Source organism: Poecilia mexicana, unplaced genomic scaffold, assembly GCF_051168715.1.
Source record: "Poecilia mexicana isolate PSO_F unplaced genomic scaffold, ASM5116871v1 scaffold_16, whole genome shotgun sequence".
Taxonomy (NCBI): Eukaryota; Metazoa; Chordata; class Actinopteri; order Cyprinodontiformes; family Poeciliidae; genus Poecilia; species Poecilia mexicana.
In genome coordinates, this window is record NW_028263385.1 from 6,827,663 (window position 1) to 6,847,569 (window position 19,907).

Here is a 19,907-nt window from a genome sequence, read left to right on the forward strand (position 1 = left end):
TATGGTGGCTCGTTAGGGTCAGATAGAAAAATAATGGAGAACATTTACGCCAAAAACTAGAAAAACTTTGAGTTTGAAAAATCTAAAATTTTCTAAAAAGAAAAAAAAATCCAATATTTTGAGATTAATCTCAGAAATTTTCTATTAAAAAAAACATGAAAATTTCTGAGTTTGAAAAATTTAAAATTTGCAAGAAAAAAAATCTAAATTTGAGATTAATCTCTGAAATTTTTTTAGGAAAAAATTGGAATATTTCTGAGTTTGAAAATTTTTAAATTTACTGAAGAAAATTCAGATTAATCTCAAAATTTTCTTTAAAAAACATGAAAATCTCCAAGTTTCAAAAGTAAAAAATTTTTCTTGAAAAGATATTTTAAGATTAGTCTCAGAAATTTTCTAAGAAAAAAACTAAAAAATTTCAGATTTTGAAAAGTTAAAAATTAGCTAAAAAACATTCTGAAATTTTGAAATTAATGTCAGAGTTTCCTAGAAATGTTGGAGTTTCAAAAGCCAAAATTTGTCTAGAAAAAACTCAGGTCTTCTGCTTCTGCTCTGCATCCAGAATCAGAACCAGACATGGAGAAGCAGCATTCAGCTTCTATTTGTTCTACAAATCTGGAACAAACTTCCAGAAAACTGAAAACACTGAGTTCCTATAAATCAGGACTATGGTCCCAGCTGTTTAGAGTTGCTTTTGAAACATAATAAATGAAACACTGATGAACATATTTGATGTGTGATGTTGATTTTGATGACGTTTGATGATGTTTACTGGTTTCACAATTGGTGATACAAATAAACATGATTGATTGATAAAGTACTTTCAGAGATTGGTTCTATTTAATGCAACAGTAACATAAAGCACCCAGAGGTTACTACAAACCTGGTTTGACTGAAACAATGTGTTTCCATTTACCCTCAGCATGTTTCTCCCTGCCTAATAAGAATCTGCATCGGTTTCACAGAGTAATCGACGCCGTCGCAGCTGCAAATGAATAGGAATCATGACTGTAATGGGTTCGGACACCACGACCCGACTTCATTAAGATGTAAATACAGCCTGGAGAAAAACATCCACCTGTATTCAGGCGCCTCTGCTAACCAAAACAAGAGCAACAGAAGCGCCGAGCTGCAGCTGCTGCAGTGAGGAAATGGACCAAAACAGATTCAGCAGAAACAAATCAGAGAAAAATCAGAATGATAATTATTTGGTTCATGTTTAGGAAGTTTCAAACCAGGCGACATCAAATCAAAATTAGCCTGGAAATTGATTTAGCATGGTGAAATCAAGAAGACATCCTGCAGGAGCAGCGCAGACGTTATGAATAAACGAGTTAATGAAACAAATAAAATTAGATTAAAGCCATTAATTTTTATTCCCGGTGCTTTTAAATTTAATCTTTTAGAAAACCACAACATTTTGCTTCAAGAAGAGGGTTTTGTAAGCTTTTACCTACGATTTATCTGTACAGCAACAACAAGATTCAAAGTGTTTTAAATGATAAGAAAACTTAAAAAAACAAACATTACTGTGGCAGGATAAAAAGTAGTGATGAAAAGTTGTAACCCAGACCAGAATTAATCAATTTTCCATTTATTATTAATCAAAGGCAACACTAAACATGCTGGTTTTCAGTATTCATTTAAATTAACTCAGTGTTTCAGCAGTTTTGCAGTTTTCTGGAAGTTAGTTCCAGATTAGAGAAGCTTAAAAACTGAGTTTTGCTTCTTTTAGTTGCTGTGTTCTGCAGTAATTTCTAGTGATTCCTGTTATATTTGCAGCAGTTTCAGAAAAAACTCTTAGCACAGTGAATACTGTGGGGAAAAACAAAAGCCACGTTTACACAGTAGACCTTGATGATTAATTCAGTTTTCTTTGCGTGTTTGATCATATTACTAATTAAACCCGAGTGTAAAGACACTTCTGTGTGAACAGTTTACGACCCCAAAGTGACCCGGATGCACAGAAGAAGAACATGGACGTCACAAAGCAGCACAACGTTTACACAAGTAATGATGGATGGAGGCTTTATGAAGGGGTTGACCCAGAAAACCTGCAAGTCTGTCAACGTTGACATTTGTCTGAGTTAAAAAAAATTTTAAAGTTGAAAATATGACTAGGTAATTAATGCGTTATTGGAAGACATTTTCTACAATACCTAGACACCAACTATAAAGCCGTAAAACAAGCAAACATAAAAAATACAATTAAAATAAATAGTTTTGCAGTTGTTAGTCATTTCATCCTAATTAAAGTTCTTCATTCATGACTTGTCACTTTATTTGCTGAAATTGTTGCATAGTGACCATATTATGTTGCCATTATCCTAGCAATGAGGCCAATTTACCAGTAGCATTGTTACTGGTGTATAAAAAACCCTATAAATAAACAAACAATGATTAGCCTGATGGGGCGCAAGCAAAGCCTGGAGGCCCGCCAGGCTTATAACACAATGATTTATGGATTTTAAAGTTTATTCAGCAATTGGAGCTGGCAGTATCGTCACAAGATCATAACAACGTGAAGGAAGCAAATTAAAAAGAAAGTAAAACTAATAGTGACGAAATTTTGTGGAGCATTGGCAGTAACGTCTGCAGAGAAACCAGTTTGGATTCCTGGAAGTACTGACAGGCTTCCTTCATAAATTCATAAACATAATTTTCAGCGGTTGTTTTACTGCGTCTGACTTCTAATGGTGCAGAATTATGACTCATGATTCACGTCAATCACATAAAAGTCGGATAAAATGCAACATAACCATTCAGACTGCTGACGCTACGAAACAATCGGATCTGAATTAGAACCACATACAGATTTTTTTTGAGTGCTGTGAGAAAGTTGGATATGGGTCGCATTTGGGCCAAAAAAGTGGATTTGGTTCGCATTTTCCTGCTGAATGAACGTAGCCCAAGTTCAAGCCAAACAGAGAAAACAATAAAACTGATATTTTTACCCCAGTGGGTAAGATAATATTCGTTTTGATTCAACAAAGTTTTTTGCACTGAAAATGTAGGGTTTTTTTTAGCAGAAATATTTAAATGACCTTGAAAGTTTGGATTCGTCACTAGTTTGTTTTGTGAAAGCAGTCTGAAAGATTGCATTGAAAGTAAATTAACTTCAACTTTAGCGTCCAGAGGGTGGCGTTACCTGGGTTGCAGTCTGTGAGCAGGGAGCAGATGGACAGCAGCACCTTGGAGATGGTGAGGGCGGGGCTCCAGTTGTCCTTCAGGATGTCCAGACAGATCACTCCCTGACTGTTGATGTTGCAGTGATAGATCCTCGTGCGAAACGTTACCTGCAGACAAAAAAACAGAAAAATAATTGCTGCTGTGAAGAAAATATTTTTAAAAATCACTTATTATGCTTCCGTGAAGCATAATCAGGATAATCAGATCAGGATATTTTATGGCCTATACAAAACATGTTCGTTACACTTGCTGGCATGAAATCATTCTTCAATAATAAGAGCATATGGGAGTAAAACTAGATGACCAAAAGTCCTGGAGTTCCACTGGGGTTGTTGGGTAATGGGGCAGAGCCTCACTGGTGTTGCTAGGTAACGGGCTGGGCCTCACTGGGGTTGCTAGGTAACCGGCTGGGCCTCACTGGGGTTGCTAGGTAACGTGGCAGAGCTTGCCGATTTGTGACGTTACATTCTGAAGGTTTTTGAAACGATCAATTTCAAGACACCAAAAATTATTAACTTTATTTCCAACAAAACATCTGGGTGTGTTTAAGGATTTTGGCTGTTTTTAGAAGCAGCTGAGACCCAAATGGAAATGGAAGAAACATGTAAAATATGAATTTCCATAATAACGCATCATTCTGTTAAGCTAACATATCTACATTAGGAATAATACAAAGTTAAACAAGTAAGACTGTGTACATCCCATTTTATTTGAGTTGTACTGTAGAAAAATGTTAATTTATTGCACTTAAAAACTAACGGTAATTCAATAAAAGGAAGAAATCCCCTACAATTAAAGATTTACCAGGTAAATAAAAACCTGATTTGTAGAAGGTGCTTAAAACCAGCACCAAATAAAGACAATATAATAAAAATGTAATGAATTTTAGGCAATGCATTACAAAATAACTGTGCTCAGATTGTATCTTCAACTTAATGACAGCTGGCATAATAAAAATAATATTAGAATAGTTACAGCTTAATTTAATGAAAGAAAAAATACATGTAAAACTTTTTCTTTTATTTAATAGTTTTTAAGACAATTGCATTGTACTTTGTTTTGTATTTGTCGACAAAATTAGTAAGTCATTTTAATCTTGTTTCATAGAATCTTTGTTTGTTTGTAGGAAGACAAATTACTCAAACCAGTCCAGGGATAACGGATGGAAAAATGACCTTTTGGCTAATTCTAGCACATTTACATACATTTTCATTGTCCCTGTCAAATAAATTAATAAAATAAAATTTTAAAATTTGTCTTTTTTGTGAAGTCATATTAGAAAGAGGTCATTTTATTATTCTTCATTGTGAAGCTCTGAAATAACAGGAGAAATAAATTAGTTTTAGAACAGCAATTAAATTTATCAATGAAATGTAAAACTTAGAAAAACACAACGGGCAGGAAACTATGTTCCTGGTAGTTTGTCAGGTTAAGGGCTTTGTTTTCTTTGGCAGCAGTAATAAGTGAGACATTGGGGACGTCTTAAAGCTCTTCTCAGCTTCACATTACCGCTGACTTTCCAGCGTCAGCGCTGCTGTAAAGGTTGATTGAGAGCTCCACTGAAGGCCGTTTGCACCATTCGTCAATGTAGCCGACAAATTTACAGATCTTTAAACGACTGTATTTTATCAGGACTTAAATCTGGGATTTGATTTCTTTTAAAGGGATTATGCAAAATTCACATTTTGTATGGTTCATTGCTTTAATTTGACGCTTAAGAAGACAAAAAACAACAACAAAAAAAAAAACGTCCGATCGTTTTTTGGCAATAAGTATGTATTTTTTGGAGTCTGGAAAATGAGCCGTTTCAAAAACCTTCCACAGGCATCGCACCGTTACCTTGCAACCCCAGCCAAGCCTGGCACCGTTACCTTGCAACCCCAGCCAAGCCTGGCACCGTTACCCAGCAACCCCAACCAAGCCTGGCACCGTTACCCAGCAACCCCAGCCAAGCCTGGCACCGTTACCCAGCAACCCCAGCCAAGCCTAGCACCGTTACCTAGCAACCCCAGCCAAGCCTGGCACCATTACCAAGCAACCCCAGCCAAGCCTGGCACCGTTACCTAGCAACCCCAGCCAAGCCTGGCACCGTTACCTTGCAACCCCAGCCAAGCCTGGCACCGTTACCTTGCAACCCCAGCCAAGCCTGGCACCGTTACCTAGCAACCCAAGCAGAGCTCTAGAATGTTTGGTCAGCTAATTTTATCGCTGTATGCCAGCTGCTGGAAAAGACAAACGTTTTATCGCTGAACTACTTGCTGCATCCTTGTTGGTTTACACAACATTCACATTTTGCACATTTTTGTTCCTCCATTTCAGTTCCTATTGCTCCTAAAAACAGTCCAAGCACTTAAAAAAACACTCAAATCATTTCAAGACACTAAAAAGCATTTGCCAACATTTTGTCATTTGTCAAAAACATCAGTTTCAAAAACCTCCCGAATTTAACGTCACAAATCAGCAGGGACTGCCCCGTTACCTAGCAACTCCAGCAAAGCCCAGCCTGTTGCCTAGCAACCCCAGCTGAATTCTACATGCTGCATTCTTGTCAGTTGTGCATGAGGCTCTACTTCTGCTTTTCAAAGGTGTAGAGTTGCATCTGTTTTCAGTCATTTTTATGTGTGAGTGTAAACGTCGAGTTGGGGCCAGCAGCAGATTATTTGGATTTAAAGTGACAAGGGGCTCTAAAGCAGCTCATTTTGAAAGGAGCCTAAACAGATTAAAAACTAAAATCTCATTATCTAAGAATGATTTAGTGTAATAAATGCAATGAGCATGTTCTCTACAGACCTGTTCTGACCTGTTCAAGGAAGCATAATGGGTCACCTTTAAATTCTGCATCAGAGCATTACTAAATCTGGTGTTTTTAAAAACCTGACCACCAGAGGGCAGCTCGTTCTAAAAAGCACGACACCTCAACAATATGAGCTCTGTTAAGAAAAACTGGACTCCAGCACCCAAGTGTCAATTAGTTCTTCCACTTGTAAAAGTAAACAGCCTCCTGTGATGGCGCGGGCTCCAGCGGTGAATCATAAGGATAACACACTCCTTCCTGAGAGCTCAACCAGCTAATAACCTCCCACAGAAATCAGGCTCTGACCTCCTGACCCTGAGGAAAACCTCCATCCAACCCCAGTGTCTCCCCTCCCCCAAGAAAAGGACTCTAGATTCCTCGTTTTAAAACCAAACTTCCCACCAGAGCCCATTCATTTCTGCAGTGAAGGTGTGTGTGGCTGCACACACTGTGTGTGTGTGTGTGTGTGTGTGTGTGTGTGTGTGTGTGTGTGTTTGAAAGGGGGGTTTGGCTGCAGATCACAGTGTGCTGGATGGGGTAAGAGGTATTGATGGGGGCGGAAACACTCGATCCCTCTGGCCACAGAAAGCTGGGTCGGAGCCTGTGGATTTGTTTGAGTCTTCTGTCAAACACGGCGCTGCTGGTAACACAGCACAAAGACAGAAAAGGAGGTGTGCGTGCGTGCGTCCATGCGTGTGTGCGTGGAAAACCTCTGGACAGGTTTTTTTGTTTTTCTTTTTGCCGCACCGAAAATATCTACAAGACTTTCCCAGACAGCGGATGTGTTTGGAATAAACAGAGTTTGATTTGCTAATAGAAACAGATCTGTGTCAAAAAGCTACAAACATAAACTGAAGAGATTCACACATTGTAGATTCTCTACAACCAGAGTTTGTTAACTCTTCCCTCGGTAAAATTCAAGCACTTTTCAAGCTTTTCCAGCACCACTTTGGAGATTATGACTAGCATTGGTTTTAACTGTTAAATTATCAATATAATGCGCTAAAGATTAAATGTACGCCTGATATTTAAAAGAAGAAGTTACTCAGTGCTTTGGCACTAATTGTCAACACTACGACAATTAGATAACAAGGTCAGAAATAATTTTTAATTAAGAAAAAAGAAATATGGGAGAGGGAAGTAGTTCAGCTATGCTAGCTTGACTTTGACAACCTTAATTAGGATGTGCTGTGGAATTAGCTGGTTTTCAGTTCAGTTACAAAATAAAAGAAAGCAACCTAAACAACAACTGACAGATCACCAGTAGAGCAGGTGTTTAAATTAGATAATCAACCACTGCTGTGTTAGGTTAGCTAATAGCAGCGGTAGCTAATATACCACAGCGATCATTTGAGAATAGCAAAACATTACAAAATAAAATAATTTCTAATAAATAAAATTAGCTGTTTTAGCGTGTCTTGTCACTTTAAATTCAAATAGACTGCTGCTTGCCGCGTGAAAATGGCTGTAGACAGATGTGCAAATATACCACCAATATATACCATCTTTGAAAAGCAGAAGTGGAGACTCCTGCACAACCAACAAGAATGCAATAATTTCACATCAGCAGCTTTCACGTGCGAGTGTTGATGTTGAGATGGGGGCCAGATGCAGATTATTTAGATTTAAAGTGACAAGATGCCTTAAAACAGCTCATTCTGGAACTGAGCAGACTAAAATCTCATTATATAAGAATGATTTTGTGCAAAGATGCAATGAACATGCTTTGTATAGTCCCAACCAGCTCAAGGAAGCATAACAGGTCACCTTTAATAAATAACTGAGATAGGCTCCAGTTATATTGAGCATTTCTGTCAATTCTATCATATACAGATGATACAATACATTTAAGTTCAGCTTATTATGCAAAATGGTAAAAAATGTCATTGAGTCACTGACTGCAACAGTGTATGTGGTGACATTGGAAAGGAAAACAAGAACAAAACTCATCCGCTTTGACTGACTGGAGATCATAAGTTTAAATTGTTTAATTTAATTGAAAACAGAAGGATGTGTCCACTGACCTTGGGGGGTTTGAATGGGTAGTCGGGTGTGAAGGCGATGTCCAGGAAGAAGACTCCTCCCTCGTACACGGAGCCCGGAGGGCCCAAGATGGTCGACCTCCACTCATAGATGTTGTCTCCTTTGGGGCCGGCGCTGTGAAATCCAAACAAGACATGAGTTAATATTAATGAGAAAAGAGACCCAACAGAGATCTGTGTGGACAAAATGTCTCCTGACAGGCCAATGATGAAGATTTGTAAGAAGATGAAACCAGGAACAGGGTTTGTACCACAACAAAATTCAAGCACCAGAACCACACTTTGAAGATAAAAACAATACAACTAAAGTTAGATAATTACTGTATTCTGCAGCAGGCCTAACAACAACAAAGATAAAACAATAAGTAGTTAAAAAGCTGCCTGGCTACTAAATCATGACACTGAAACCACAGAATATTAAGGCTTTGTGAAGCTGAAGGCCACATCTGCTACATATGATGAGTAATTAATGCCCCCATCCTGTAGTTTGTGGTGAGACCTTGATCTGGTGTAAAGCCAGAAAAACACCGAGACAATAAACAATCCCTCCGACGTCGGGTAACTACAGCGGCTGGTGTTCATGTCGGCGCGTCGCCTGTGGCCAGATGTGCGGAAACACTGGGCTGCTTTCAGCCGCGGTTCCCGTTTCACTGAAACCAGTAATGATATTTCATGAATGAGACCGTGTGGCAACACATGGCCCTCTGTGATGAGGTATTAGACATCTCCCTGTTTAGATGGGTTACAATTTAATCTACTTTAAAAGAACAACACTTTAAATATTCTGGGTCACGTTATCGAGATCCATCCTGAAACACAAGCAGCAGAAAACACCAGGCGATTAGGACTAAAACGATTAATCGTGAATAATCACAATAAACTGTGATTAATCACAATAAACTCGGTTAAATAATTAAAATAATCAACTAATTTAGTAATGGATTAATCATTAACTGGAGTGTACAGACAAAAAAAAGCAATTTTATGAAAAAACAACATACTCAGAGGAGCCAAATCTGTACAAAATAAGTATATACTGTTAAGATCATAAAAAAGATCTTACTATTTTCTTAGTTTTGTCTTATAAGTTAGGAGTAGCTTTTCAGGAAGAAATAGCAGCTGTTTTAAGTGAATAATTCCTTAAAATTGATTTAAAAAGTACTAGCTCCACTGGCAGATTAGTTCACTTGTAACAACACATTTCTCATGTTATAAGAGAATTCATACTTTTTCCATCAATATTAAGAAATTATTGACTTAAAACAAGCTCTTATATTTTGCTGAAAAGTTACCTGCAAATTAGTTTTGTCTTATTTCAAGAGTACAAAGATATTTGCACTAGAAACTAGACAAAAATACCGGTAATTTTGTGTTTTTGCAAAGTAATATTGACTTTTTCAGGTTTTAAAGCTAAAGGTGATTCTGCAAACTTAGTTTTCCAAGCAAAACTTTCCACTTATTTTTATTAAATAAATATTAACAGTTGTAGAGTTAAGTGTTGCATAAAAACCTTAGTATTGATGGAAGGTTCACTCTTTTCCACTACGCATGTGAACATAAGCCTGAGGAAAGACGTCTGAGCCAAGAACACAGCGAGAACACAGAGTTTAGAAAGTTTATTTGGATAACGAGATCTTTACATCACAGATTTAATTTGTTTTGGCAGAACAGAACTCTATTTGAACAGTCGCCAAATAAACTCCATAATTGCATGTTTTGTTTTTCCTCCAAACACGCGCTGCCGCATGTCATCCAGACAAAGAAACATCTGAGCGCAGCGAAGGAAACAAACCTCCGAATGAAAGGATTTGCGGGCGCATGTTGACATCTGATAGCCAGCAGTTTGAAGCTGTCATAACATCATAAAGTAAGAGCAAACCGCATCATGAACTGCTCCTGGTGTTCGCGTTCCTACATGATTCTGCTGGTTTTAGCAGAGGGAGGCCATGTTTTCCTCCTCAGCAACCGGAGATGTTTGGATACTTTTCGGGTCGATGCAGATTAAAGACATTCTGGATCTAGATCAATTAAACCACATTTTGTTTTTTGAAGATTAAATTTTTAGAAAATCTGGATTATACTTTCACCGATGACTGGTGTCAGGACCCCTAGAGCGGCCATCTTGGCTTGGACTTTGAATCCAGGTCAACTTTACGACAAAATTTTACAGCCTGGCTACAATTTATGTTATTTTAATTTCCAGAATAAAGTCATAATATTAGAGTTCATAACGCTACCAGAATAAAGTGGCAATAATACAAGAAAAAAGTCCTATGACAATAAAGTTGAACTAATACTAGAATGAACTCATAAAATTACCAGAGTACAGCTGTAATATCAGGAGAATAAAACAAAACTATCACAGAAGGGATGATTGAAAGAAAAGCCACCTTGTGAATACATTTTCTCTCATTCATGTTTTTTTTAATAAAAGAAAGCAAGGGAAAAAAATTAAAATCAGAAATCATATCTTATACAAAAGAAATGTTGATATTAATGTTAAGCCATATTGTCCAGCCCTAGATCTGGATTTTCCCATTTGGTCTCTACTGCTCCTAAAAACAACAAAAAAAAACACCCAGGTGTTTTGTGGCAATAAGTGAATATTTTTTGGTGTTTGGAAAATGAATCTGAATGTTGAGTCACACTGCATCGTTACCTAGCAACCCCAGCCAAGCCCAGTCCGTAACCTAGCAACCCAAGAGAATCTCAAGCACGTTTGATCAGCTGGTTTTCCCGCTGAATGTGCCGTACAATGGCTGCTGTGAAAAAAAAAAGTGTTTTGTTGATTTACTATTCAGAAACCAACTGCTGTGTTGTTGTTGGTTGTGCAGGAGGCTCCACTTCTGCTTTTCAAAGATGCAAGGTTGTATTATTGCACTTCTCTTTGAGTTGGGGTGCATAGTCATTATTTGGATTTAAAGAAACAAGAAGCCCTCTCAAAACAGGCAGAACTGATCAGAATACAATCTCGTTTTGTATAGGCCAGAAGATCATTCCTAACCTGTTCAAGGAGCTATAATAGGTCACCTTTAAAAATAAAAACTACCTGTTATTCTGATACCTGATGACTTTCCACATATTAGACACTGAAACTAAACTTCTTAGAATGAATTCAGTCTAACTGGTTGTGGTTTTTATTCATTTCCAGAGTATTTTACCCATCTGAGATAAAATGAAAGCAGCTGTTATTGTCCCTGAAACTCTGAGGCTGTTTTCACACATGGATGCTGGACAATAGAGAGAGGATGAGGTTCGGCTGTTATCAGGAGTTGCTATTTCACGCATGCAGCTCGCAGCAGGAGGCTGTTCCCGTCGGCTGTATCTGCTGGGTTTAGACAAACGATGGCGCAGGAGGCTGAGCACGACTTGGATTTATCTCAACCTGACCAAACGTTTCACAGGCTTCACATTCAGGGCGCCGTTAAGCTTGATGACCAAACACATCTGACTTTCAACTTTTATTTTTATACTTTAACTTATAAGGACAAACTCCAATGTTTTTTTATTCTAATTTTAGGAGAGGCATTCAACGTTTTCGAAATATTCCATCATTTTGCATTTTCTTCCAGAACTGTCCCGTATTTATCCAACAATCAATCATCAACTGACCAGCTTTTCTGTCATAACAGAATACACTGATATTCTATTGTTTGAAACATTGTTTAGAAAAGTTTAAGGGAGGTGATTACCTTTAATGCACCAACACTGCAAAGCCTTGCCAGTATTAGTACTTTTAAAGGGGTAGCATTGCGTTTCCATCCGCATAGTGACATTTTGTAGCATGATCAAGTAAAATATCAAATATAACTTGATGAAACACCTTGAAATGTCTCTTTAAGAAGCTTCTGCTCTTTCTGAAGCTCCGCTTTCAGGAATCATCCCAATATGGCTCCTTCATTAACTCTTTACAGTTTTACCAGCGTTCCCCGAGAAGTAGCTCCTTTAATGAGCCTAACGGATGCTCAGTTCCACCAGGTATTTGCTAATTGCTGCTGGCTAGTCTGAAGGAGCTGGGGAGGTGTTACTTGGAAACTGCACCTCAGAAGAGGAGCTTCATCTTGAAGGCGAAGCTAGGTCCAACAACTCGTTTTGTACAGCTGAATGGTTGCCATGGAGATTAAAGCATCTCTCTCCAAGATGCATGGAAGAATCAAAGTAATGCTCCAGATACATTTTTGATGAGGGAATCACAATACAACGTCATGTAAAGCTAAAAAAAAAGAAGAAGCAGATTTTACATAATACTTCCCTGTAAAAGCTGCCATCATGGTTGACGCATGCGGCTTTTAAAGTGCTGCAAAGTCTCCCTGCAGCATCGATGCATGAAACCTGCTCGCTAACCTCTGCAGCGCCGTCGGCCACTCCCCACATACCACATTACATACTGTGAGACGTTCAAGAGCAGGAAGAATACAGCTGCAGCGAATGAAGCTGGTGGCACGCCGCCATGAATACAGATAAGAAGAAGAAACCAAACTTTGGAAAGACACCGCAGCTCCAGCGTGTGACGACAGGCCAGCCAGCATCAGGCGCTGAAATTGGTTAAACTAGATCAGACGGGGCGGCTCTGAACTGCTTCTAAATCCACAAAAAACAGAACATTACCAAGTAGTTTCTGCCTGGTTTCTAGTACAAATATCTTAGTAAACTTTAAATAAAACAAAACCAACTTATAAGTAACTTTTCATCGAGATTTAAGTAAATCCCATTTCCACTGGCAGATTAATACACTTATAATATGGGAAAATGTGTTAGGTGAAATGATATGCCAGTGGAACTAGTATTTTCTTTTAAAATCAATATTAAAGCATTATTTACTTAAAACAAGTTCATTTATCTTTATGAAAAGCTACTTGTAACTTGACAAAACTAAGAAATTTTCACAAAAAAAATGGACCAAAGATTCTGGGAATAATTTTGTATTTTTGCTGCGTCTTCAATGAAAAACTCCCAAATCAACTTAAATATGTATTATCTACCACTCATCTATTGTCTTTAATCGTTTATTCTTGAATATTTTGCAAACAAGTTCTAATATCTGACCAGAAATATACTTAATAAATACAGATATCAGTTTTCAAACACTAATTTCATTTGCTAAAAATGACAAGAGGTCCAACCCAACTCTATGCTGCCACCTTTTTAAAAATCACAACCACATTTTTGTTCAACCCTGAACTACTGCTGGTGACTCAGTTTTGCTGTCTTCAAACAGTCGCATGTAAATCGCAGCCAGAAGTTAAACATTTAGCACCAATAAACAGAAACACCACTAAAACTTACATGCAGAGAAAAGACAGAGACGTCCCGACTGCAGCAGGGAATCTCAGCCACACAGGGGCTGAGCGTAAACGCCGAGTCAGTAAGTGAGCGTTCACGCCATCGCCGACTGTTGCTCAGAGACGCGGCCGGCTGTTGATTTGTTGCAGCTGGTTCAGAGCTCATTAACGCTCCAACGGCCTCCCACTCGGCTCACAGTTTAGGGAGAGGCGAACAAATAGAGCAAATGCCAGCCCTTCTAAATGTTTGGAAAAGATTTAAGGTCAGGATTCGTGGAGATAAAACTCTGATGGGCGCCTTCTTTTCTCAAAGTCATTCATTTCTTCTAAATTACCAATTTACAGTGTATTCTGAAAGTATTCACTCCTCCTGACAAAACGGCAACGATTATTAGGGCTGTAATGATTCATCGAATGATTAATCACAGGCCAATTATCTGCCTCCTGGTTTTGTTATGTTTTACTGTTTAGTGCTGGATAATTATTTTAGTCATAATTATGAGATACTTTATTATTCATCTATTACACAACACCCCCCAAAAAATTAAAGGTGACCTGTTATGCTTCCTGAACAGGTTAGGATAGATGTGTGGGCTTTTACAAAGCATGTTCATTGCACGTTTTGCACAAAATCATTCTTAGAAATTGAGATTTTAATCTTATTTTGAGCTCCTTTCAGAGTTGGCCGTTTTAGGGCGTCTGGTCACTTTAAATCCAAATAAGCTGCTGCTGGCCACATATCCAAAAGTCAACTTTTCCACTCACACGTGGAAATGGCTGCAAACAGTTATACAACTATATATATTTGAAAAGCAGAAGTGGAGCCTCCTGCCAAACCAACAAGAATGCACCAAGTAGTTTCTGGATGGCAAGTCAACAACAAAACACTTATCTTTTCCAGCAGCCATTGTACAACGCATGCAGCAGTAAAAACCAGCTAGGGTTGCTAGGTAACGGGCTGAGTAGTTTTATTTAAGTACCTAGGCTGCTTTTAGAAGTGGTTGAGACCGAAATGGAAATGCAAAAACATTACTGATATTGTGAAGAAAAAAAAAGATTATTTTGTTTTTTCACCTGAAATGAAATTTATCACGATAAATTGAAGTTTTTATGACAAGAAATTTATTACGATAAATGATAAACGATACAATAAATGCTTGCTCCTACATCGTAATTTACTCTAATTTAATCTACTGATATTTGAGTCTCTTGTGAAAAAAATAAAGATTCTGGGGGGATGGGGGAGGGGGGGTTACCATGATGTAAAATCTATAATAATAAATTAAAATTCTTATGACAAGAAATTTATCATGATAAGTAATAAACAATACGATAAATGCTCTTGAGCGTACAGGACTTACTGTCCTATACATTGTCATTTTTTCTGCTGTGTTGAAAGTCAAGATCTATCCAAAGTCAAACAAACGCCAAAGAAAAACAAACAACGCCTATCTACCATCTGAAGGAGACTGATGATTATTATCCATCAGCTTTCCTTTCTTCACAAATCCATGACACCATGAGCTGGATTAGTGCAGACTAAAGACTTTGGTTTCGGCTCAAAACAAAAAGACAATAACCTCTGTGTAAATGGAGCTCCATGTGCAGCCGAATGTCAGCCGAATGCCTTCATTCAGCCAGTATTTGGGTCATTTGTTTCAGGGGTCGGGGATGCATTAGAGCGCGGGTGTCTGTGAGAATCTCACCACGGCCCTGTCCTCTGAGATTACACTCATGCAGGAAACCACTTCGACAGCTGGGCTGGCTCCTCCACAGCGGAGCACCAAAAATAGAGCTTAACCACAAACACACACTGCTCCCCTTTCTCTGCGCCTCTGCTCCTTCCTCTGACGTCTGTTATCTTCATCTAGAATCAGGGATGCAACCAACGATTAATCTGGTTATCGGTTATTCTATTGATTAATCGGATTTTTTAAAAATGTGTGCACTCAACATATTTTTTCATTGACCCGCTTTTTGTAGAAATATATTAAAAGATGCAAATCAAATATTTAATTCCTATTTTTAATATTAAAAAAAACATTTTATTGCCACTTGAGGAGTTTTAGCTAGAACATATTTACAGACATAGGTTTTTCTCATCTTAAATGCAAAATGTATAATTGTTTTGTACAGATTTGGCTTAATTACTGCTGAAAAGGTCTTTTCAGCAAACGGCCTTGTTTGAGTTTGTATACTCCAGTTAACGATTAATCGTCTCCTAAAATTAGTGTATGGTTGTTTCAATCATTGATTCATCACGATTAATCGCTTCAGCCCTAGATAGAAGAAGTCATATTTTCACCCTACATGACTGGATGGATAAAACATTTAAAATGTAAAATAAAAAGTAAAAAAGTCTCTCTCATTCAAAAAACCGAATAATTTAGTTTATAGAGTTGTATTTATTTACTCATCTCTTAAGTTTTTATATTGTGACTATATGTGTGAAACTTGCTTTGTGGTGAATGAAAGATTAAAAAAAAGGTCAATTTTTCAACTATGTGCAGCAGAATCATAATTTTGTGCAGCCAGCTTTATACAATGTGTGTAAGGGAAGTAAGTAATTTCATGTCACACCAAAGTTGATTAACAGGCCTACATTGTCATATACGTTTGTTTTTTTTTTACCTCCAGTCTCTAAATTACCCGTGTCATGCTCCATAATCACAGACGGCAGTAATAATTTCCATTTATATTAAAATGACCTTTCCTCTCCCAGATGCAGTACTGTATCCCAGACTGAAAGGTCCTTCGCTCGTTTAATCATCCACGCCGTCTTATTTTATTGTCAGCCCAATCTCCAAAAGATAACCTTTATCTAATCTCCGCGGCATCGCCGACACATCTCAGCGTTACTGTCACCCTGAACCAATTCCCCCAGACAACACGGATCAGGTTAAATCGATGGCAGAGACGCAGTCACGAGGTTGGATGAATTCATTCCCTGTGATCAAATTTGCAGAGAAAAAGACTGAATTTAATGTCTTTAGGGGGAAAGATAATTTAATTTAGGAATGCTAAGATACAAAGTGAAAATGAAACTACACAAACCCAAAAGCGATGACAAAGAAGCAGCAAATGGCAGAAATTTTTTTTTATTTTTTTACCATCAAGACACCAGTCTTCAGCGGGGATAAATGGTGTTTTCATGAGAGCTTAGTTACAGTTTTGACATCAACTAAAGTCTGTCTCTGCAATCGACATGACACCAGCTCCGCTGCCATGCATGTACAGCAAACCTCCGACAAACAAACACTATAATGTTAGAGGTAGTGGAACTCAATGCGTTACCAGAGTCATTTTTGCCTCATCAGCCAACAATGAGGCAAAGACGACAGGCAAGAAAGTTCTCCGAGTCGTCCATCAGATCTGTAAGGTTATTTGCAGAAATCAACGTTAAAGTCCAAGCTAGAGGAGGAATAAGAATGTGAGTGTGAAAGACGTTGGATGGATTTTGTTCATATAACATGGTTGAGTAAAGACTTGAATAATATTGGCTTGTAAAATCTACCTTCAGAAAAATGCTTAAAAATAAATAGCATAAAAAGGTGCTTTGATGTAAATACCGCAGTTCCTGCAGCACATGTTTTCATGGAGCGACAGCGCTCCCATTAGAATTTACACACATTTATCTTTGATTTGACTATCAATATGTGTCTTTGTAACAAAAAAATGAGATGCTTACTACCAGTTACCTTCGTACCGATTAACTTAGGATCATTTCGGCAACTAGACCTTTCACGACAACAAATTTTGCTGGACGATAAATTGAAGTCATTGCGATAAACCATAATATTGTCGTTTTGAGACCATTTTCAAGTGATCTAATGGTAAAAATAAAGCAAATGAATAAACTTAGATTCTAATGAACGTTTAACCCTGGGGCTGGAAGACATTTTAAATATCCAAATTAAGTAAACAAAATAACAGAAATGACAGATAAATTAATTATGAAGTCTATGTAAACAAAACTGTCCTTCAAAGAAAGGGCAAGTTGAGACCAAAACACCAGACTGAAGACTTTTATCATCCAGTTTTTGGTAGAAAGAGAAAAACAATAAAGTATGCAAAAAAAATTTGAACTTGTTTTAATTTATCATGTGATTTATTGCTTACTGCATCAGGCCTATTTGGCAATCCTAACTAAAAAATGTTAAGTGCGAATAAATATTAACCCCTGAAATGTAGATGACTAATTTTTACACCAACTCGTCAGCTTGATCAGAATGACAGCCTGTCCAAACTTTCATCAAGGTGGAGACTTGATGAAAGCTGCAGTTTAAACCCCTGAGGCCATCATTCCTCCTCTCCCTGTTGGTTTTTATCCTCCTATAACTCCCAGAGTCAGAAAAAACGACCAACTGGTATTTCTCCACAAAAATCAAAGATCTGAAATCAGATGGTTGTGCATCCCTACAAAATAAATGTATATTCGTTAGCCATTACTGTGTGAAGGTATCAGGAACATTTTATCGCATCTGGAAACCGGCCAGTCCGTCATACGAGTCCACTGTGGCACCAGATTGGATCAGAAACAGCTGATGACTCATTTAAGTCATTCCCAGTTCAGATTACATTCGCCACATCCGCTTCATCCCCCCTAATGGCAGTGCCCATTCAGATTGTCTCAATGTAATGAAAACAGCGACTAAAGTGGCAGTACAATGGTGGCGCTACTTTTATTTAATCAGACACCAAAGCTAAAAGCTAAACGTGTCCAACCGATGCTCTCTTAAAGCTACGTGTGGTCTCAAATGTGTTTCAAATTTGGTTAGAGTTATTACTTAAAACAAGTCTCTACGTTTTACTAAAAAGTTACTTCTAAGTTAGTTTTGTCTTATTTCAAGTTTGCACTTGAAACTAGACCAAAATTACTTGGTATGGTTTCGTTTTGCATTGCTGAAAGTTGCATTTCATGTTAAATATTCACTTAACAGAGAGATTCTTATTGCTTTTTAAGTTTTAATTTTGTTTCAATTAAATACAACATGGTGCATATTTTTAATTTAAGAGTTTATTTCCTAACTCAGTGAGAATTGATAAGCGAGATCAATAATGGAATCAGTATTGATAAATCCTTATCAATTCATGTGGCACAGCTAGCTGTTCATAGTGGGTAAATGGCTGCCAGAGCAAACACTGCACCCTGATAAATAAAACATACAGCGGATCAGTACGTTCTGCAGCTTGTAAGCACAAATCAAGCCATTATCTGCATTATTTGCAATTCCAGTTCGCTTCCTGCAGCTTTCTTTCCGTCTTCCTGAGAGCGTAGTCGCTCGGCTCAGATCAGTGCGGCGGCTGCGGCCATCACAAGAGGAACTTTAATGAAGCAATCTTCTTCTCCCCCAGCCGTGAAAAAGCCCCAAGACCAATTAATGTGCAGCCCAACAGCTGAGGTGACACCTCCTTCCTCTGTTCCCTCGTCTTATGCTCTGAAATGACACGGTTTGTTTTATAATCAGGCCTTTCGCTGTTAAACAGCACAATGAATACCGCAATTACAGCCCGGAAAGTTTATCCAGCTTCCAGGGAAATGGTTGAGGAGGTGGATTCATGCTTCCTCAGCCAAAGGGAATAACACAATTTCATTCCCACAAGCGCTGCATGCTGGGCTCAGTCAATCTAAAGAGCAGGGTGTATTGAACTGAGGCAGAATGTGTTGTAATAGAGTTTAAAGAAGCGGCCTTTTATTGAGGAAGTTTGCATTCAGTGAGGTTTAAAGTCAAGCTGTAAATAGAGCAGAGGATCTGTGCGTTATCCTCTGCGCTTCTTTTGCAACTCGGAGTTACAACAGATTTTACTGCGGTAAGCATTTTCCTCTGCAGCTGAAAGCTTCCAGCGTCTGATGCAGCGGGCCTCCAGCCCGGGATTTAATCATTTAACACACATCATTACCATAAAAAAAGAAAAAATACACACGGCTAGCATGAAGAAAGCACAACTCCATTAGTCTCACTTATCAAACCAAAAAAAATAAAAAATAAAAACTAAAGCTGGCAAAAAAAGCACTTGAAACTTGAAATTGTTCATGTTTTATTAATTGTGACGTAATAGAAATAGTAGAATTTCACCTCATCTGATAGGCTGGTAGATTTGGTTCAACTTGGGACCAAAATTGCAACATATGTTTCACTTTCAGCTGCTGTGTTTCACTTTCTCACTGCACTGTATCAAACTAATTTAGAAACCTGTTCCACTCCTCACCTCTGGTGGCGCTACACCGAGAACCACTGAAGGAACCGACACAAAAACCTCAGAAGAAAACATGAGCGCAACTTCCTTCACGAAATACAAACAAAAACAAAGTACGAGCATAGGGCTGCATGATAAATCAATAATATATCATAACAGAGATAATATCAATATCAGTAGATAATACATTTGATAGAATATTCAATATATTGAAAATTCTCTGAACTCCGATCCAGAACCGCACAGCATTCTGGGAGATGTAGGCAGAAAAAGGCTTTAGGCTGGCTAAGTAAGGTTGGTGGAATCAACCAACTCGCTCACTCTGTGGTTGCCTAGCAACAACTTGCTGAGTAACTAGCGTAACAGCAGCTTAAAATTTCCCCACTGTGCCTCATAACGGCT

The 19,907-nt window shown here is 38.0% G+C and overlaps 1 protein-coding gene across 1 annotated transcript in view; it reads right to left on the reverse strand.

The window, feature by feature from the left end:
* Window positions 1-19,907, reverse strand: part of ube2e2 (ubiquitin-conjugating enzyme E2E 2) — a 43,134-nt gene that overhangs the window by 2,321 nt on the left and 20,906 nt on the right. The window contains exons 4-5 of the mRNA XM_088013856.1: window positions 8,008-8,140; window positions 3,149-3,296 (exon numbers count right to left, since the gene is read on the reverse strand). Of these exons, the coding sequence (XP_087869982.1) occupies window positions 3,149-3,296; window positions 8,008-8,140 (281 nt within the window). The remainder of the gene's footprint in view (window positions 1-3,148; window positions 3,297-8,007; window positions 8,141-19,907) is intronic.